The sequence below is a fragment of the Mauremys reevesii genome, linkage group 11 (assembly GCF_016161935.1).
Source record: "Mauremys reevesii isolate NIE-2019 linkage group 11, ASM1616193v1, whole genome shotgun sequence".
Lineage (NCBI taxonomy): Eukaryota > Metazoa > Chordata > Testudines > Geoemydidae > Mauremys > Mauremys reevesii.
Window position 1 is genome coordinate 76,117,291 of NC_052633.1, and position 20,687 is coordinate 76,137,977.

At 67.0% G+C, this 20,687-nt stretch overlaps 1 protein-coding gene across 1 annotated transcript; it reads left to right on the forward strand.

Annotated features, from left to right (window-relative positions):
* Positions 1 to 8,457: 8,457 nt before the first annotated feature.
* On the forward strand, positions 8,458 to 17,531 carry GMPPA (GDP-mannose pyrophosphorylase A). The gene is made up of 15 exons (XM_039495074.1): positions 8,458 to 8,540; positions 9,312 to 9,362; positions 9,695 to 9,792; positions 10,005 to 10,108; positions 13,464 to 13,656; positions 13,730 to 13,789; positions 13,943 to 14,073; positions 14,188 to 14,202; positions 14,900 to 15,034; positions 15,247 to 15,344; positions 15,501 to 15,547; positions 15,628 to 15,720; positions 16,165 to 16,212; positions 16,330 to 16,345; positions 16,471 to 17,531. Exons 2-15 carry the CDS (start codon positions 9,323 to 9,325, stop codon positions 16,569 to 16,571), a joined length of 1,179 nt encoding a protein of 392 aa, XP_039351008.1. The 5' UTR covers positions 8,458 to 8,540; positions 9,312 to 9,322; the 3' UTR covers positions 16,572 to 17,531.
* Positions 17,532 to 20,687: the final 3,156 nt, after the last annotated feature.

The following is a 20,687-nucleotide window of genomic DNA, read 5'->3' on the forward strand; positions in this document are numbered from 1 at the left end:
TCCGAAAATCCCCTTGCAACTCACCACTGGGTCCGTCAATCAATTCCTGTCAGTCGGGGACCACTGGGGCTCGTTTGCATTTGGGGATCCTGAGACGTGCCCAGTGACGGGGCATCTGAACAGCTGGGGGCAAGACCTCGTTTGGCGGCCTGGTCACAGTCCAGTCGCGGGGCCATCCAGACCGGGGGGGGGGGGCCACACCGCCTGCCCTTTGACCCCCCCCCCCCCGGCTGCCCCACGACGCTTTGCTGTCGTAGCTCCCTGCCCGGGCCGCTCACAGCCAGCCTGGCAGCACGCAGGGCCCCCCCGGCCCCAGTGAGTGTGTGTCGCTCCAGCCGGGGGCCAGGCCCAGCCTGGGTGACCCCAACACACGCCCGGTCCCCAGCTTTCTCCACTCTGGGAGCTGTGCAAGGTGCAGAGACACCCCCGGGTCCCTTGTTCCTTTAGAGACAGAAACGCACAGCCCGGCCCAGTGACCGCCCCGGCCTGGAAACACCCAGCCCCTCACGCCCGGCCCAGTGACCGCCCCGGCCTGGAAACACCCAGCCCCTCACGCCCGGCCCAGTGACCGCCCCGGCCTGGAAACACCCGGCCCTCACGCCCGGCCCAGTCACACCCGGCCTGAAACACCCGGCCCCTCACGCCCGGCCCAGTGACCGCCCCGGCCTGGAAACACCCAGCCCCTCACGCCCGGCCCAGTGACCGCCCCGGCCAGGAAACACCCGGCCCCTCACGCCCGGCCCAGTGACCGCCCCGGCCTGGAAACACCCGGCCCAGTGACCGCCCCGGCCCAGTGACCGCCCCGGCCTGGAAACACCCGACCCCTCACGCCCGGCCCAGTGACCGCCCCGGCCTGGAAACACCCGGCCCCTCACGCCCGGCCCAGTGACCGCCCCGGCCTGGAAACACCCGGCCCCTCACGCCCGGCCCAGTGACCGCCCCGGCCTGGAAACACCCGGCCCCTCACGCCCGGCCCAGTGACCGCCCCGGCCTGGAAACGCCCGGCCCCTCACGCCCGGCCCAGTGACTGCCCCGGCCTGGAAACACCCGGCCCAGTGACCGCCCCGGCCTGGAAACACCCGGCCCCTCACGCCCGGCCCAGTGACCGCCCCGGCCTGGAAACACCCGGCCCCTCACGCCCGCCCAGTGACCGCCCGCCTGGAAACACCCGCCCCTCACGCCCGCCCAGTGACCGCCCGGCCTGGAAACACCCGGCCGAGTCACCGCCCCGGCCCAGTGACCGCCCCGGCCTGGAAACACCCGGCCCCTCACGCCCGGCCCAGTGACCGCCCGGCCTGGAAACACCCGGCCCCTCCCGCCCGGCCCAGTGACCGCCCCGGCCTGGAAACACCCGGCCCCTCACGCCCGGCCCAGTGACCGCCCCGGCCTGAAACACCCGGCCCAGTGACCGCCCGGCCCAGTGACCGCCCGGCCTGGAAACACCCGGCCCCTCACGCCCGGCCAGTGACCGCCCGGCCTGGAAACACCCGCCCCTCACGCCCGCCCAGTGACCGCCCGCCTGGAAACACCCGGCCCCTCACGCCCGGCCCCGTGACCGCCCCGGCCTGGAAACACCCGGCCCCTCACGCCCGGCCCCTCACACCCGGCCTGGAAACACCCGGCCCCTCACGCCCGGCCCAGTGACCGCCCGGCCTGGAAACACCCGGCCCTCACGCCCGGCCCAGTGACCGCCCGGCCTGGAAACACCCGCCCCTCACGCCCGGCCAGTGACCGCCCGGCCTGAAACACCCGGCCCTCACGCCCGGCCCCTCACGCCCGGCCCAGTGACCGCCCGGCCTGGAAACAGCCGGCCCCTCCCGCCCGGCCCCTCACGCCCAGCCCAGTGACCGCCCGGCCTGGAAACACCGGCCCCTCACGCCCGGCCCAGTGACCGCCCGGCCTGAAACACCCGGCCCCTCACGCCCGGCCCCGTGACCGCCCCGGCCTGGAAACACCCGGCCCCTCACGCCCGGCCAGTGACCGCCCCGGCCTGGAAACACCTGCCCCTCGCGCCCGGCCCAGTGACCGCCCGGCCTGGAAACACCCGGCCTCGCGCCCGGCCCAGTGACCGCCCGGCCTGGAAACACCCGGCCCCTCGCGCCCGGCCCAGTGACCGCCCGGCCTGAAACACCCGGCCCCTCACGCCCGGCCCAGTGACCGCCCCGGCCTGGAAACACCCGGCCCCTCACGCCCGGCCCAGTGACCGCCCCGGCCTGGAAACACCCGGCCCAGTGACCGCCCCGGCCCAGTGACCGCCCCGGCCTGAAACACCCGGCCCCTCACGCCCGGCCAGTGACCGCCCGGCCTGAAACACCCGGCCCCCCCCGCCCGGCCCAGTGACCGCCCCGGCCTGGAAACACCCGGCCCCTCACGCCCGGCCCCGTGACCGCCCCGGCCTGGAAACACCCGGCCCCACACGCCCGGCCCCGGGCCAGCCCCGCCCTGGAAACACCCGGCCCCTCACGCCCGGCCAGTGACCGCCCGGCCTGAAACACCCGCCCTCACGCCCGGCCAGTGACCGCCCGGCCTGAAACACCCGGCCCCTCACGCCCGGCCAGTGACCGCCCCGGCCTGGAAACACCCGGCCCCTCACGCCCGGCCCAGTGACCGCCCCGGCCTGGAAACACCCGGCCCCTCACGCCCGGCCCAGTGACCGCCCCGCCCTGGAAACACCCGGCCCCTCACGCCCGGCCAGTGACCGCCCCGGCCTGGAAACACCCGGCCCCTCACGCCCGGCCCAGTGACCGCCCCGGCCTGGAAACACCCGGCCCCTCACGCCCGGCCCAGTGACCGCCCCGGCCTGGAAACACCCGGCCCCTCACGCCCGGCCCAGTGACCGCCCCGGCCTGGAAACACCCGGCCCCTCACGCCCGGCCCCGCACGCCCGGCCTGGAAACACCCGGCCCCTCACGCCCGGCCCAGTGACCGCCCCGGCCTGGAAACACCCGGACCCTCACGCCCGGCTCCGTGACCGCCCCGGCCTGGAAACACCCGGCCCCTCACGCCCGGCCCAGTGACCGCCCCGGCCTGGAAACACCCGGCCCCTCACGCCCGGCCAGTGACCACCCCGGCCTGGAAACACCCGGCCCCTCACGCCCGGCCCCTCACGCCCGGCACTGCGCCGGCTCACGGGAAAACTAGGAGCCAGACACAGCGCTGTGCCGGCCCCTGCCTGGGCAGCCGCGTATCGGCGAGGATCCCCAGTGCCTCTCGGCTTGTTAACACAGACAGTTCACAATGGTATTAAGTACCAGGGCATCGTTAGTGTTCAGCTGAGACCCCCACTCTATACGCTGCTACTGCACTAAACATTAGACATTCTGTGCACAATATTTTAAAATTCTGCAAAATTCTGCATATTTTATTTGTCAAAATAACACAATTGAATCACACCAGTGTCAATTATTTTGGTCATTTATTTCAAAACACCCGTCAGCAAGTCTGGCTGTAACAATACAGAGAACAGAACAAGATTCAGGAAATGTTTTTTAGCCAAACAGATTCCTTACTTGGCGTATTAGTGCAGAACTCGGAGTGATTCATGTAATGTTACCTGTCAGCTGTGTGCTCTCTCTCGGGAGCCAGGGCGCAGCACCCAGCCTGTCTGACAGCCCCCCCCACCCCCCCACCCCAGTCTCTGCTTGAACCAAATCTGCAGCAGAAGAAAGATTTATAAAAAGCAATGACAAGGCCTGGGGAGACCCACCTAAACCCCTGGGACAAGGGTGACAGGACTAAGGGAACTCCCCCAGGGCCGCCTGGGGGCGGGCGAGTGGGGCAACAGGCCCCAGGCCTCGCAGGGGCCCCCACAAGAGTTTTTTGGGGCCCCTGGAGCAGGGTCCTTCACTCGCTCCGGGGGCCCCGGAAAACTCTCTCGGGGCCTGGGCCCCTGGAGCTTCTTCTGCTCCGGGTCTTTGGTGGCAATTCGGCAGCAGGGGGTCCTTCCGCCCCGTGACCCGCCACCATAGTGCCCCGAAGCCCCGCGGCAGGGGGTCCTTCCGGCCCATGACCCGCCGACCCCAGGCCCCCTGAATCCTCTGGGTGGCCCTGAACTCCCCTAGACTCATTTGCATTGGAGATGGGACAAGGAGGCATCTCCATTAGCTACAGACTGGAGACCAGAGACTCCAAGGCGAGAACCGCACTGAACTCTGGGACCAGAGAAGCAGGGAGCACGGCATGATGGGGGGTCTCTGCACCTGATGTCAATGAACCCGCCTGCACCCCCCCAGCTCAGCCGTTACCAGCCCAATTCTAGTCAGAAATCCTTGGTTGGGATCCAAAATAGTGACGCTCCCTATGGAGCACCGCCCACAGCCAGGATCCAAAATCTGCATCCGCTCCACTGGGACGTCTTCTCCTGCCTGATCGTGCTGGGGGCTCTGCCTGGCTCCAGCACTCCGGCCCCCCAGCTACCACCACCAGATCCCACCTGGGACCCCCGATCGATTCAAGCCCCACGGGGTGGTGAGAACCCAGCTCGCTCCCTCTCTAGGTGTCGCCCCCTGACCCTGACTTGTGTGACTGGTTATAAGTTAGATTGACTATTATCCCTGCGTTGTTTGTTGGCTCCCCTACGGTTATTACCGGCAATACATAGCTGTCATGGTTAAGCCGGTTGCTTCTCTCTCTCTCTCTCCTGGTCGTGGGTGTTTTTTGGTTTCCTCATTCGCTCTGCAGCGACGCTCCTCGGACCTCAGCCAAAGATCCCTCTGGCGCCCAGAAACCCGGTGGGGTTTGCTCATCCAGTGGGTTCAGACCGGAACAATTGTAACGTGAGAGTGGGGAGAGGGACGTGCTGAACCTGTGGCATAGGAGGGGGCAGCTTGGGAGCGCTGATTGACCCGGTCCTCTCAGACGCGCTCTGGGGGGTGTCTGTGTGTCTGATTCTGGGGCTGGAGGAACCCAGCCAGGGGGAGCCGAGGTCCTGCAGGCAGCTCCATTGGGAGGGGACTTGCAGCAGGAGGAGCAGAGCTCCGGGTGAGAACACACGTGACACAAGCAGCACATGGATAGACGTACAGACCCCCCCCAAGAGTAACCCTACTAAATGAGCAAACCCCAGAGTAACAGGCAAAGCTGGTAACGTCTTTCCCGCACCCCCCCACAAGCAGTGACATTATAATGCCCCTGTATAAACCCTTGATCCCTGCGGACAGTTCTGGTCGCCCCATCTCAAAAGAAGAGACCAGAAGTGGAAAAGGTTCAGAGAAGGGCAACAGAAACAACGCGGGGATGGAACGGCTGCCATGGGAGGAGAGAATACGGAGCCTGGGACCGTTCAGCTCAGAAAAGAGCCAGCGGAGGGGAGATGTGACAGGGCTCTAGATCGTGACTAGTGAGGAGAACGCGACTCGGGAGCGTTATTTCTCCCCTCCCATAACACAAGGGCCGGGGGCACCCAGTGACGCTACCAGGCAGATGGTTTAAGACAGACAGGAGGGAGCGTTTCTTCACCCCATGCAGTCGGCCTGTGGAAGTCCTTGCCGGGGGGATTCGACGGCGGGGTCCCCACGCACAAAGGGGCCTGGGGAGGAGGGGTGATTTGGGGAACGTGTGCAGGGGAGGTAGGGGTGCAGAAGTGAGCGTGATGAGGTGTGGCTGGGGAAATTTGGGGCACAGGAGACTGGAGGCAAGTGCAACGTCCATGCCGGTTGTTTTGTGTGTGTGCCCCAGGGTGGGTAAAGCAGCCAGCATGAAACCAGGGAATCTGAGCACAAGTTCCCACGCTGAGGGGCTGCTGATTCCCTCCCCAGCGCTGCTCCCTGGGCACCCACGGGGCTGCTAGCAGCCTGCTGCCGTCATGGGTATTAATAGCCCTGCCTGACCATATCGGGGCTTGTCTGGGTCCCTGGGGCCGCACTGCTGACAGGTGCGCTGGCCACGGGCCTGTCCCTGCCGCTGGCTGGCAGCCTGCCAGCCCCTCGCAATGTCACACGCTCAGGACGCGTCCGTCCCCCCCCCGGCTGCCGGGCCTGGCTCCGCTGGGAGCCCTGGGGCCTGGGTGGGGCTGCAGGGAGACGACCGGGGATCAAGCCTGCCCCACCCGGCACCCATGGGGCAACGGGGCCTCCAGGGCCTAGGGGTCACAGCTGCTTCCAGCTACCTGGGCTGGGGCCGAATCCCTGCAGAGCCCTAGGGCAGGGGGTGATGGGGAGCCCCTCTTCTAACGCCCGGGGGCCCGTCAGCCTGGGCCCCCACCTGTGCCTCTGCCCCCCGGATCTGACCCAACCCCCCCGGCTGTGCGCCCTGCTCCGCCCCCCCCAGATCTGACCCAACCCCCCTGGCTGTGCGCCTGCTCCGCCCCACCCCACATCTGACCCAACCCCGGCTGTGCGCCTGCCCGCCCCAGATCTGACCCAATCCCCCGGCTGTGCCCCGGCTGTGCTCGCTCCGCCCCCAGATCTGACCCACACCCCGGCTGTGCGCCCGCTCCGCCCCAGATCTGACCCAACCCCGCCCTGCGCCGCCCGCCCCAGATCTGAACGCCCTGCTCCGCCCCAGATCTGACCCCCGCTGTGCGCCCTGCTCCGCCCCGCCCCAGATCTGACCCACCCCCGGCTGTGCTCCCCGCCCCGCCCCCAGATCTGACCCACCCCCGGCTGTGCGCGCTCTGCCCCAGATCTGACCCACCCCCGGCTGTGCGCCCTGCTCCGCCCCAGATCTGACCCAACCCCCAGCTGTGCGCCCTGCTCCGCCCCGCCCCAGATCTGACCCACCCCGGCTGTGATCCCCGCCCCGCCCCCAGATCTGACCCACCCCGGCTGTGCGCCCTGCTCCGCCCCAGATCTGACCCACCCCGGCTGTGCGCGCTCCGCCCCCAGATCTGACCCAACCCCGGCTGTGCGCCCCGCCCCGCCCCCCAGATCTGACCTAACCCCCGGCTGTGCGCCCTGCCCGCCCCCAGATCTGACCCCCCCGGCTGTGCGCGCCCCAGATCTGACCCATCCCCGGCTGTGCGCCCGCCCCCAGATCTGACCCCCGCTGTGCGCCCTGCTCCGCCCCGCCCCAGATCTGACCCCAGCTGTGCGCCCTGCCCCGCCCCGGCTGTGCGCCCGCTCCGCCCCCAGATCTGCCCCGCTGTGCGCCCTGCTCCGCCCGCCCCCAGATCTGACCCACCCCGGCTGTGCTCCGCCCCGCCCCAGATCTGACCCACCCCGGCTGTGCGCGCTCCGCCCCCAGATCTGACCCACCCCGGCTGTGCGCCCGCTCCGCCCCCCAGATCTGACCCAACCCCCCCAGCTATGCGCCCTGCTCCGCCCTGCCCCCAGATCGGCTGTGATCCCGCCCCGCCCCCAGATCTGACCCACCCCCGGCTGTGCGCCCTGCTCCGCCCCCAGATCTGACCCAACCCCGGCTGTGCGCCCCGCCCCCAGATCTGACCCACCCGGCTGTGCGCCCCGCCCCCCCAGATCTGACCCAACCCCGGCTGTGCGCCCGCCCGCCCCCAGATCTGACCCACCCCCGGCTGTGCGCCCTCCGCCCCCAGATCTGACCCATCCCCGGCTGTGCGCCCGCCCGCCCCCAGATCTGACCCATCCCCGGCTGTGCGCCCGCTCCGCCCCCAGATCTGACCCACCCCGGCTGTGCGCCCGCCCCGCCCCCAGATCTGACCCACCCCCGGCTGTGCGCCCCGCCCCGCCCCAGATCTGACCCAACCCCGGCTGTGCGCCCCGCCCCCAGATCTGACCCAACCCCCAGCTGTGCGCCCTGCTCCGCCCGCCCCCAGATCTGACCCACCCCGGCTGTGCTCCCCGCCCCGCCCCCAGATCTGACCCACCCCGGCTGTGCGCCCTCCGCCCCAGATCTGACCCAACCCCGGCTGTGCGCCCCGCCCCAGATCTGACCCACCCCCGGCTGTGCGCCCCGCCCCCAGATCTGACCCACCCCGGCTGTGCGCCCCGCCCCAGATCTGACCCAACCCCGGCTGTGCGCCCCGCCCCCAGATCTGACTCATCCCCGGCTGTGCGCCCCGACCCGCCCCATATCTGACCCACCCACCCCGGCTGTGCGCCCTGCTCCGCCCCAGATCTGACCCAACCCCCGGCTGTGCGCCCTGCCCGCCCCAGATCTGACCCATCCCCGGCTGTGCGCCCCGCCCCGCCCCCAGATCTGACCCATCCCCGGCTGTGCGCCCGCCCGCCCCCAGATCTGACCCATCCCGGCTGTGCGCCCCGCCCGCCCCGCCCCAGATCTGACCCATCCCCGGCTGTGCCCCGCCCGCCCCAGATCTGACCCAACCCCGGCTGTGCGCCCGCCCCGCCCCAGATCTGACCCATCCCCCGGCTGTGCGCCCCGCCCCGCCCCAGATCTGACCCAACCCCGGCTGTGCGCCCGCCCCGCCCCAGATCTGACCCAACCCCGGCTGTGCCCCGCCCCGCCCCAGATCTGACCCAGCCCCCGGCTGTGCGGCTGTGCGCCCCGCCCCGCGCCCCAGGAACTACAGCTCCCGGCAGGCCGCGCGAGGACGAGGCGCTGACGTGGCCGGAAGTGGAGGCGCTGAGCAGCGCGGAGACACGTCGAGAGGCGCAGTCACCCCGGTAACGGGGCAGCGGGACCCCGGGACCCGCCGCGCTGCGGCCTCTGCTCCGGGCCGGGCGGATGAGTGGGGCCCGGGGCAGGGCCTGTAACGGGCCGGGGCTGAGTGGGGCCCGGGGGCGGGGCCTGTAAGGGCCGGGGCTGAGTGGGGCCCGGGGCGGGGCCTGTGGGGCCGGGGGCTGAGTGGGGTTGGGGGCGGGGCCTGTAAGGGGGCCGGGGCTGAGTGGGGTTGGGGCGGGGCCTGTAACGGGGCCGGGGGCTGAGTGGGCGCCTGGGGGGCGGGGCCTGTAACGGGGCCGGGGGCTGAGTGGGGGGCTGGGGGGCGGGGTCTGTAACGGGGCCGGGGGCTGAGTGGGGGGCTGGGGCGGGCGGGGCCTGTAACGGGGCCGGGGGCTGGGTGGGGGCTGGGGCGGGGCCTGTAAGGGCCGGGGGCTGAGTGGGGCTGGGGCGGGGCCTGTAACGGGGCCGGGGCTGAGTGGGGGCTGGGGCGGGGCCTGTAGGGCCGGGGCTGGGGCGGGGCCTGTAAGGGCCGGGGCTGAGTGGGCGCCTGGGGCGGGGCCTGCTGGGCCGGGGCTGAGTGGGCGCTGGGGCGGGGCCTGTAACAGGGCCGGGGGCTGAGTGGGGCTGGGGCGGGGTCTGTAACAGGGCCGGGGGCTGAGTGGGGCTGGGGCGGGCGGGGCCTGTAACGGGGCCCGGCGCTGAGTGGGGGCGGGGCAGGCCGGGCGGGGCGTGTGGGGCGTGGGGCTCTCTGAGCCGGTCTGTCTCCCGTGCAGGGTCCGTGAACATGCTGAAGGCCGTGATCCTCATCGGGGGGCCGCAGAAAGGTGAGAGCCGCCCCCGCCCTGTGCCCCCAGCGCCAGGGGAAGGGCTGGGGTCTGCCCCACAGCGCTCCGAGAGTCCTGCCCAGGACCCGCTCGGCCCCTCCCAGCACCTGCTCTGCCTCGTGCCCTCCCGCCTGGCTTGTAGGCCTGGCCCTGGCGTGGGGCACGGTGCATGGAGCGGGCGCTGCGGCCGGCCAGCGAAAGCTCCTGGCTACCGGTCTGGTGGCGGGAAGGAGACGACCCGATCTCCGGGGTCTGTTCAGTGCCACTGAGCCAGCCTGGCCGGGGAGCCCTAGGTGTCTGCTGTCCCCTCAGCCCCTCGTTCCTTCCCGCAGGGACTCGCTTCCGGCCCTTGTCCTTCGAAGTCCCGAAGCCGCTGTTCCCAGTGGCCGGGGTGCCCATGATCCAGCACCACATCGAGGCCTGCACCAAGGTAACGCGCCAGCCGCATGCAAGGGCTGGACCCACCTGTGTGGGGACAAGGGTCGTTTGGCGCCACAGCTCTCAGCTAGAATCGGGGTAAATTCTAGCCTGAGCCCATAGTGGGGCCAGGGCGAGTCCTGGCCCCCGGGAGAGGGAAAGGTGTCACCTGGGGTGGGGGATGGGTTCTCTTCTCACCTAACCTCGCTGTGTCCTGCCCCCCAGGTTCCAAGCATGAAGGAGATTCTCCTTGTGGGCTTCTACCAGCCCAATGAAGCCCTGAGCCGCTTCCTGGTGTCTGCACAGCAGGAGTTTAAAATCCCCATCAGGTGGGTGGGTAGGAGCCCCCTGCCTGGGGCCCATGGCTGGGGACTTTCCATGCTGGGTGGGAGAACGGCCACACTGGATCAGCCCAAAGGTCCATGCAGCCCAGTGTCCTGCCTGCCGACAGTGGCAGGTGCCCCAGAGGGAATGAACAGAACAGGGAATCACCCAGTGATCCAGCCCCTGTCGCCCATTCCCAGCGTCTGGCACACAGAGGCCAGGGACACCATCCCTGCCCAGCCTGGCTAACAGCCATTGATGGACCTGTCCGCCAGGAACTTCTCTAGTTCTTTTTTGAACCTCACTGTAGTTCTGGCCTTCACATCTTCTGGCGAAGGGTTCCACAGGTTGACTGCGCGTTGTGTGAAGAAATTCTTCCTTGTGTTTGAGTCAAACCTGCTACCTAATAATTTCGTAGTTCTTATGTTACGAGGAGGAGGAAATAACACGTCCTTAGTTACTTTCTCCACACCAGTCATGGTTTTATAGACCTCAATCCTATCCCCCCGTAGTCGTCACTTTTCCAAGCTGAACAGTCCCAGTCTCATCAATCTCTCCTCATACGGCAGCTGTTCCACACCCCTAATCATGTTGGTTGCCCTTTTCTGAACCTTTTCCAATTCCAATAGATCTTTTTTGCGATGGGGCGACCACATCTGCACGCAGTGTTCAGGGTGTGGATGCACCATGGATTTATAGAGAGGCAACATGATATTTTCTGTCTTCTTATCTCTCCCTTTTCTAATGGTTCCTAACATGCTATTAGCTCTTTTGACTGCTGCTGCACATTGAGTGGATGTTTTCAGAGAACTCTCCACACTGACTCCAAGATCTTTCTTGAGTGGTAACAGCTAATTTAGACCCATCATTGTGTATGTGTAGTTGGGATGATGTTTTCCAATGTGCATTATTTGCATTTATCAACATGGAATTTCAGTCATCCAGTCACCCAGTTCTGTGAGATCCTTTTGTAGCTCTTCCCAGTCTGCCTGGGACTTAACTATCTTGAGTAGTTTTGTATCATCTGCAGATGTTGCCACCTCCCTGTTTACCCATTTCCAGATCGTTTATGACTATGTGGAATAGGCCTGGCCCAGTACAGACCCCTGGGGGCACCACGATTTCCCTCTCTCCATTCTGAGAACTGACCAGTTATTCCTGCCCCTGTTTCCTGTCTTTTACCCAGTTACCAATCCCTGAGAGAATCTTCCCTCTTAGCCCATGACAGCTGACTTTGCTGGGGAGCCTTTGGTGTGGGACCTTGTCACAGGCTTTCGGAAGCTCTCTATCCACTGGATCCCCCTTGTCCACACACTTGCTGAGCCCTCAGAGAATTCAAACAGCTGGGTGAGGCCTGCTCTCCCTTCCAAACGCTGTGGTGACTGCCCCACAATCCGTGTCCATCTCTGGGTCTGGTAATTCTGTTCTTTGCTGGCGTCGTCTCCTCTTTGCCTGGTGCCGAAGTCGGGCTTTGTGGCCTGTAGTTGGCGGGATCAGCTCTGGAGCCTGAGGCATCTGGGTGGCCTCCTGCCCTAGCGCCCTCGGGCTACCCCCACCTGCTCCCGAGCCCAGCCCCGAGCCCAGCCCCGTGTGGCCAGGCAGCTCTCCTAGCCCTGGGCAACAGGGTCCCTGTCTGCTGCTGTCTTTCCCCTGCTCTGTTCCGCACTCGCTGAGCCCTCCCCTGCCATTCGGGTCTTGCTCCCAGGAGAGGGGCCTGGGACAGCTGTCCTGAGTCCCCCTCTCGGTCCCAACGCTGCACTGGTGCTGCGGCTCACGGACTCACGGGTCGCGCCCACTCTTGGCTCTGTGCGGTCCATGGGGGGAGCTCCCTTCAGTACCACAGCCCCTCTCGGGGCTTCACTCTCTCTCAGGGGGTTAACCCCTCCGCCTCCTGGAGCCGCACCTCTCTGAGCCTTAGCACGTCTGTCTGTGCCGTGGGGCCCTCAGGGAGTCCCCTCGCTCTGGGCTCCCAGGGCCTCCTCACCCCCCATTCTCTAGCCCGGACTGACTCTCCCCCAGCGTAACACAGGAGCGTTTATTGAGCGTCTGAACCCAGCACAGGGAACTCAGCGCCTCCGGCCTGGCCTCCCCCAGCCCAGCACATTCCCCCATCTTCCTGCCTCCAGGTTGGCCCTGCCTGCTCCCCACTCCAGCCCCTGCTTCCCAGCTGGGCATCTGAGATCCCCGGCCCCAGGCCCCCTCTGTCCATTGGCTTCTCTCCAGGGAAACAGGCTCCTCTGGGCCCCCTCTCCCATCCTCTGGCCCCTCTGGCTGGAGCCGGCTGGTCAGGTCACCGGGTCCTCTCCCCGCAGCCCATTGTCCCCCACTGGCCAGAACCGGCTGCGACTCCTGAGCCGGGTCTCTGGGTCCCCAGGTCACCAGTCGCTGGGGTCTCCATCCTCCGGGCCGGGGCCCCGAGTCCCTCTCCGGTCCTGTGTCCCAACAAACTCCCTCTCCCCTCCCCTCGTTACACCAGTGACACCCGGGGACACTGAGTCCCACCCCCCTTGCATGCAAACCCTGGAAAACAAGATAAAAACAAGAGAACCCCCTAGTTGGTCACCCTGCCAGAGCAGGGAAGACTCTGACCATGCTCTGAGTTGGCTTGTACTGTCCCGGGGTCGCGGGCTGGGGGCTCGGGCACCGCGCTGCGTGACGCCAGCCAGGACTCTGGGGCAGCGTCTCCCCTCGGGGCCACTCGCCAGGGCCAGGAGCCTGCCCGGCTTCAGCGCCTCCTGGCTCTGACCTCGGAGCGTTCAGCCCCCTGCTCACCCCGGGAGCCCCCCACAGCGAGTCCCCCGCCCCCTGGGGAGCCTCCCACCCCCCCAAAGGGCCCTGCCCCGCACTCGGCAGCCAGCCGTGACTCCAGCCAGCGTGGGACACAGACGGGTTCTTAGCCGGGAACCCAGCACAGGACAGAGCTTGTGAGCACAGAAATCAGGGACCTGCAGCAAAGTCCAGCTTGGGGGATCCAGGGCCCAGCATCCCCCCTCCCAGCCCCACATCCCAAACCAGGTGACTGACTCGCTTCCAGCAGCCCAGCCTCAGTCACCCCCGGCTGCCCCCCTGTGGCCTTTGTCTCCTTCCTGGGCAAACAGGGCCCCTGGTCTCTGGTCTCCAGCCCCTCCGGCTGGCTCCGGCGGGGAGGGGCCCGGCGGTCAGTTGCTGGGATACAGGGTGTCGGCCCAGATTTCTCTGTGCCCAGGCAGCCATTTGGCATCATACCTGCCCTCTCGGGGTCTCTGCAATGATCACTCTCCCTTATCCCACCACCTAGATACTTGTGTAACACACAGGGGAAACCGAGGCACGCACAGTATTCAGACAAAAGATTAAGAAAGTTCCTGCTTCATCACACAGGTACCTGCAGGAGTACGCGGCGCTGGGCACGGGCGGCGGCATCTACCACTTCCGGGACCAGATCCTGTCAGGCAGCCCCGAGGCCTTCTTCGTCCTCAACGCGGACGTGTGCTCGGCGTTCCCCCTGCCGGAGATGCTGGCCTTCCAGCAGCAGCGTGGAGACCCGCACAGCTTCGTCATGCTGGGCACCACGGTGAGGGGGGGCCGGCTGGGAGCCCCGGGACCCCTCTGCCCAGGTTCCCACTGACACTGTCCCCTTTCCACAGGCCAACAGGAAGCAGTCCCTGAACTACGGCTGCATCGTGGCCAACACGGAGACGTGTGAGGTAAGGGGCTGGGGCCACCTGGGCAGCTGGGGGGGGCGGGGGTGTTGGTGTGCTGTGGGCCCGCTGCAGAGTTCCCAGCATGGCCCCAGCCGGCGCCCGGTGGGGTGGTGCTGGCGAGCCAGGTCGGGGCGCTCATGGCCCCTCACCCCCCAGGTCCTGCACTACGTGGAGAAACCCAGCACCTTCGTCAGCGAGATCATCAACTGCGGCATCTACCTGTTCACGCCGGCCATCTTCCAGCACATCGGCGAGGTCTTCCAGAGGACCCAGCAGGAGCTTCTCCTGTGAGTGCCCCCAGCCCGGCCCCCTGCCCGGGGCTGCAGCCACCACACTCATCTTCCATCTCTCTCTCTTTTCCCACCTTCTCTCCTCCTCACTCGCTGCCTGACCTGCGCCAGGGGCACTTGCCTTGGGTAAGTGTCTGTCGCCCCCTCCCAGCCTGCGTGGGGCATTTAGCGCCAGCTCCCTCCCGGAGCCCTGCTTCCCCCTGCTGCTCCGCTGAAGCCGGCATTGGGCTCCTGGGCATTCGGGGTACCCCTGGGCCCCCCAGCTCCCTGCACTGCTGCGTCACGCAGCCCCGCCCCAAAGGGCCAGCTGGGCGGGGGGACAGATGGGAGTTCAGGGCGGAAGCGCCCCCTGCTGGGGCGGGAGGGGGCTCTGACGCTGGGTGTGTCGCTCTTCGGGGTGCTCTCTGGGGTGCTGGCTCCTACGAGGCTCTCCTGAGCTGCCAGCTCTGTCCCTGCCCGGGCCCCGAGTGGGCAGCCCTCGGGGTGGCCCTGCCAGCGGAGCTGGTGCCGCCTCACTGGGCCCAAGCAGAATCTGACTCACGGCATTTGCCAGGCGGTTCCCTCGAGCAGCCATGACCCCGTGTGACCTTCGGTGACCCCCCTCCCACCGCTCCCTCTGCCCTTCTGCAAAAGGGGCAGGTGGCAAGTGCTGGAGCCGCTGCCCGCGCCTGTGGCCTGCTGGGAGGGGCCCTGGCTGCTGGCAGCGGGAGCTGGCATTGCTGCAGCCCGAGCCCTGGCGGATTGTCGCTCGGGCGCTGCTGGCCAGGTGCGGGCTGGGCAGTAATCCCGGCTCAGCCCTCACCCCGTGCGTCTCGCCTGGCAGGGAGGAGAGCCCCAACGGCTGGCAGCGCGCCGAGGTCATCCGGCTGGAGCAGGACGTCTTCACGGCGCTGGCCGGGCGCGGCAAACTCTACGTCTACAAAACCGACGGCTTCTGGAGCCAGATCAAATCGGCCGGGTGGGTGTGGGCAGGGCAGGCCCCGGGGAGCGGTGGGCGGCAGCGTCCCTTGTACTGTGGGGAGCTGCTGGAGCTGAGCTCAGCTCAGCCCTGTTCCAGTGGGGGGGCGGGGGCCCCGCAGGAGCAGCCTCTCTGCTAGGCAGGGCCGGACGGCGCTGCCGGCCCCAGCAGGAGACGCTCCCTGCCGTGCTGATTGGCACCTTTCCCCCCAGCTCTGCCATCTACGCCAGCCGCCTCTACCTGAGCCAGTACAGCCAGTGCCACCCAGAGAGACTGGCCCCAAACAGCCCCGGGGGGCCCACCATCCGAGGTACCCTCCCCCGCACGGCCCCTCGGCCGGGGCCCGCTGTTCGCAGAGCCCTGCACTCACCCTGCCGGGCACGGGGGGGGCTCCAGGGCGGGGGCTGCGGCTGGGCTCTGGCCAGTTCCTCTCCCCGCCGTCCCCTCACCCTTGTTTGTGTTGCAGGGAATGTGTATATCCACCCGACGGCGTCCATCGACCGCAGCGCCGTGGTGAGTGCGGGGCCGGGGGGGGGTTCTCGGGGCCGGCCTGGGGGGCTCTGCTCACTGCCTGCCCTGCTCTCCCCCTCCAGCTGGGCCCCAATGTCTCCATCGGGAAGGGGGTGACGGTGGGAGCCGGCGTGCGTGTGCGTGAGTCCATCATCCTGCACGGGGCGTCGCTGCAGGTAGGGCGTGTGCAGCCTGGAGCCGTGTGCAGCCTGGAGCCGTGTCCTGTGTTCCCCGACTGCCGAGGCCCCACAAACCCCACACTGGCCAGCTCTGGGGCCCCTCACTCCCGACCCGCAGCCCCCTGCCAGCCCGGCCCTGCTGGGGCCCCTCACTCCCGACCCGCAGCCCCTGCCAGCCCGGCCCTGCTGGGGCCCCTCACTCCCGACCCGCAGCCCCTGCAAGCACGGCCCTGCTGGGCCTCACTCCCGACCCGCAGCCCCTGCCAGGGCCCTGCTGGGCCCCTCCTCCCAACCCGCAGCCCCTGCTAGCCCAGCCCTGGGCTCCCCCCGCCCCCCAGGACACCACTACTGCGGCCACCCTTGTTTCTCTGGTTCCCCACCCGGAGGCCAGGCTGTGCCCGGGGCTGGTGCCCCCCTTACCCGGTGCTGCCCTCTCCCCAGGATCACACCTGTGTGCTCAACAGCATCCGGCCCCTGACAGCCCATCGGGCGCTGGGCCCCAGCTTGAGGCCCCTCCCGACCCAGCCCCTGCCAGCCCGGCCCTCCTCACTCCCGACCCGCAGCCCCTCTGCCAGCCCGGCCCTGGGCCTCACTCCCGACCCGCAGCCCATCACCATCCTGGGTAGGAGTGAGACCCCTCCCCGCTCCCCTGGCCCAGGCTGTGGGGTGGGGGGCAGCCTCGGTCCCCCAGCTGGGATTTCCCTGCGGGGTCCCCCCACTGACAGTGGCTCTGGTCTCCCCACGCAGGCTGTAACGTCACCATCCCCGCGGAGGTCGTGATCCTCAACTCCATCGTCCTGCCCCACAAGGAGCTGAGCCGCAGCTTCAAGAACCAGATCATCCTGTGAGGGGCCGGACGGGCCCGGCCGGGAGCTGGGGACCGACTGGGCCTGGCGGGACGGGCCCGGCTGCAGCGCAGGTGCCTGACCCCAGCCCGTGCGTGGCTCAGTTCCCCCTGCAGGCCGGGCCCTGGGCCGCTCCAGCCACTCCCTAGACAGACACTAAATCTGAACGAGGCCCTGCGTCAGCCCCTGCCTGGCTCGGCCCAGCCCAGAAACCACCTCCCTGGGGTGTCACAGCCCAGCCGAGCCCCGTGGGCCCAGGCCAGGCGTCTGGCTGGGTTTGCCCTGCCCCATGAGCCCCCCGGGCCAGGCGCTGGGAGGGGGTTGTCGCGTCTGCACCGTCCTTGACCTGCCCCTGCAGCGTTAAAGTGTGAAGTCTCGTGGGGGCTGGGATGGCTGCAGGGGCCAGCAAACAGCATCTGGCTGCGAGACCTTCCCCAAGCAGGAGGGGAAGGAATCCGGCCCACGGCGAGTCCCGCTCAGCGTCCGCACACGGAATCGCAGCAGAAATGGAACAGGCCCTTGTGGGGTTAAAACACCAGGCTGGCAGGCGGCCCCTGGGCTGGGAATGGGGGGGAACCTGGGTCAGGAGAGCAGGTCAGGCCCTTGGGGGTGGGGAGAGGGGTGCTGCCCCACGGCCCATAGACCCACATGGGAAGGCAGCTCCCTAACCCCGCCCCACGCTGTGCAGTGAGAGACAGAGCGAAGCCTGGCACGTGGGGCCCACAGGGCAGCCAGAGACCCTGTGTGACGCAGTAGGGAGCGGGGGGATGGGAGAGCAGGGGGTGACTTCACTTGGGGGACGATACCTGAGCCTGTAACTCAGGGGTCGGCACCCTATGGCCCAGGGGCCGAAGGCGGCACGCGAGCTGATTTTCAGTGGCACTCACACTGCCCGGGTCCTGGCCACCGGTCTGGGGGACTCTGTATTTTAATTTAATTTTAAATGAAGCTTCTTAAACATTTTAAAACCTTATTTACTTGACATCCAACACTAGTTTAGTTCTCTATGAGAGACTTACGGAAAGAGCCCTTCTAAAAACGTTACAACGGCTGAGTGGCCCGCGGCCCCTTACCTGAGAGGGAAGGAATGAAGAGTCGGGGGGAAACTGGACAAAGGGAGAGGAGGCGGCGGGGGCAGGGAGTCGGCTGGGGGGTTCAGTTCTGGGCTGCTTGGGGAATCGGAGGGAGCCCCAAGGCTGGGCTCTAAGCTCCTTGCCCCCCGGAAGACCCTGACAGGGGACCTGGTTGTACCGACAGGGCCTGCTTTGGACTGCGTTCCTCTCCTCTAATAAACTTTCTGTTCTACTGCCCCAGCTCAGCTGCCCCTTTGCCCCCCCCCCCCCCCGGGTGGCCCTGGGGAGGGGGGCAAAAGGGGCAGTGACGTTAAAGCCCAGTGCTGTGATGTTGGGGTTTAGGGGCCGCCACTGGCAGCTGCTATTTACCAGTCTGCTGTCCCCTCCCCCCCCTTTCACCTCTGCGTGGATCGCAGCAGCCCCACGCTGCCTCCGCCCTGCCCTGGGGCGGTCTGGGGCCAGGCACCGCAAGGGGGTAGGATTTGAGGGGCTGGCAAGGAGGGTGGGGGAAGGCGCTAGCAGCCTGTGACGGACTCGTGGGGTTGATTGAAGAACTAGCCGGAGCTGAAATGAACGTGGGGCTCATTCAATGGAGTCACGGCTGCGGCTCGCCATGGCTTGTAATGGTGACAGCAGCGGGCAGGTGCGTTTCCCGGGGGCCCTGCGGCGACGGGTTCCTGGCCCTTCTCTGTTCACCGATTTTATCAGCGACCTGCAGGGCGAGCTGGATCCCTTGGTAACCGGCGCCAGCGCCAGCGAGCGCTCGGTGTTTGAATGCAGTGAACTGTAGCTGAGTCCAGCTGGGAGCCCAGTGTGCAGGCCCTGGCGGGGGTGGGGGGAGCTCCCAGGGCAGCCCTGCTGCACCACCAAGGAAAGTGCAGGGAGGGGCAGGGGGTTATTTTCCCTCGGGGTGGGGCCCTGCTGGAGTCGGGCTCCGTGCTTGGGCCATGTTCCAGGGGAGGTGGCAGAGGAGAGTGACACGAACACCTCATGGGCTAGGGAGCCTGCGGGAGCTCCGGCTGTTCAGCTGCACAGACAGGGCCGGGGATGACCCCAGGCGGTAGCGGCAGCGGAACAAACGTTATGCTTATGAGAAGCCCCCGGGATCTTTTTCAATGGCGAAGGCAACACGCTGCGGTTACTGGAGATCCCAGTTAGCAGGTGCAGTCAGTCACACACGCACTGTCCTGCCAGTTACCCGGCCAGAGGGGCCAGCTCAGTTGATCACCGGTAGGGAGGAGCCGGGTTCCGTCGATCACGATACGCTGCTCCAGGGAAGTCTTGGCAGGATGAACCCAGCGTTTCATGGCAAGGCCCCTGTTTATGTAGTGATCTTCCTTCCTTGGGACCAGTGAGTTTTACACCGTCATGCTGCCATCAGTCGCCGTTTTCTTAAATTGTCCTTCTCATCCTTTATCTTGTTCTTTCATCGTCCCTCAGGGAGTTACCCCAGGCTGGGTGTGATCACAGCTCTCTTGGCCCCATTGCTAGGTGCCTGTCCTGTCTTTGAGCGTCGATCTGGCATCTCAGTATCCAGCTCCAGTACATTCACTGCCTGCTACACTATTTACCCTTCCTTTGAAATTATACAAACAGAAACCCTGCCACGCCGCCGCGAGTTCCTAGCAGGCTCTCCAGGCCGGCAGCCAGAAGGTTGAATGCTCCCAGGCTGGGCGCTGCTGCAGTAAGACTCATGTTTAACAGGGAAATTTACCTCCAGAACAATTTCCAGAGCACTTTGGGGGATGCGCCAGCCCCGGCCGCTTTGTTCAGCACAACGCGATGGTTTCCTAGACGCCTGCCCCTGTGTGACAACGTGGGAATGTTCTTGCTGTGGTCTGTGCCGGCCGAGTGGGGAGCATGGACCTGGGAAAGGGCGGGGGGGGTGCTGGGACTGGCTGCCATGGGGAAGGGAGGATACCTGAGCAGGTAACCTGAGACCCCAGGAAGGCCAGGTGACACCTCTGCCTGGGAAACTGGACAAAGGACACAGGCTGGAAAGCGTTTCAGTTTGGAGCTGGCTGGGAAATGCAGGGGTGGCCCGATGGGGCTTGGGCCTCCCAATGGGGCTGTGGCCTCCCTGGGGCCCCCAGATGGACCTAACTAAAGGGGGTCCTGTTGTCTGTACCGACCAGACCAGACCTGTCCTGGACTGTGCTCCTGTCATCTAAATAAACCTCTTGTCACGGAGTCCCCGGGCGCTGCTCTGGAGCTGCTCCCCCAAAGCCAGGCAGGACCCTGGGGAGCCTCCTCTCCCTCGGAGCAGCCTGTCTGCAGGGCAAGAAGCTCCCACGGCTTCACCTCCTGGGTCTCTCCTTGGAGCATTCAGCATCCTCTGCCCCTCCATGCGCTTCCCACAGCGAGTCCCCCCAGTGGGGTCCTGGGGGGCCACAGGGTCCTGCCCCCCCACTGCGCAGTCAGACGGGACTCTCAGCCAGCCAGTGACACAGAGGTTTATTCGATGACAGGAACAGGGTCTGAAACAGAACTTGTAGGTACAGAGAATGGGACCCCTCAGCCGGGTCCATTCTGGGGCCCCACGAGCCAGAGCCCCACGTCTGCCCTCACTCCCCGTCCCCCTCCAGCCCCTCCTCTCTGGCCTTTGTCTCTTTCCCGGGCCAGGAGGTCACCTGACCTCGTTGTTCTCCCCCACCTTTAGTATCCTCTTGGGGGGGGGGCAGAAAGGGCCCCCGGCCATTAGTTGCCAGGAGACAGAGGGTTGGCCAGGAACTGAGGCCCCCAGTATTCAGAGGAAACATTAGGAACGTTCCCCCTTTGTCACAACCCGGCCGGTTCTTTGGTCCTTTCGGGCTGTTGCATAGTTAATTTGACAAGATTGAGGTCAGTGAAGGCGGGTGGTGGGTGGGGGGGGACGGGACGGGGTGAGGATCGTTTCAGGCGCTTCGGCTCGGCCACAGGATTGTTCTGCAAGACTCAGTGATGGGCCCGGTTCCAGGCCAGCGACGCAGGACCCACGGTTCAGGGTACAAGCGGCTCCGCGGGGGGGAGGAGAAAGCCCTGGAAGAGACGACGCAAACTCCCCTCC

Coding starts and splice junctions, on each gene's coding strand:
- GMPPA (XM_039495074.1), top strand. CDS start 9,323: ATGCTGAAGGCCGTGATCCTCATCGGGGGGCCGCAGAAAG. Junction 15,345..15,500: donor CGGGGGGCCCACCATCCGAG/GTACCCTCCCCC, acceptor TTTGTGTTGCAG/GGAATGTGTATATCCACCCG. Junction 15,548..15,627: donor CCATCGACCGCAGCGCCGTG/GTGAGTGCGGGG, acceptor CTCCCCCTCCAG/CTGGGCCCCAATGTCTCCAT.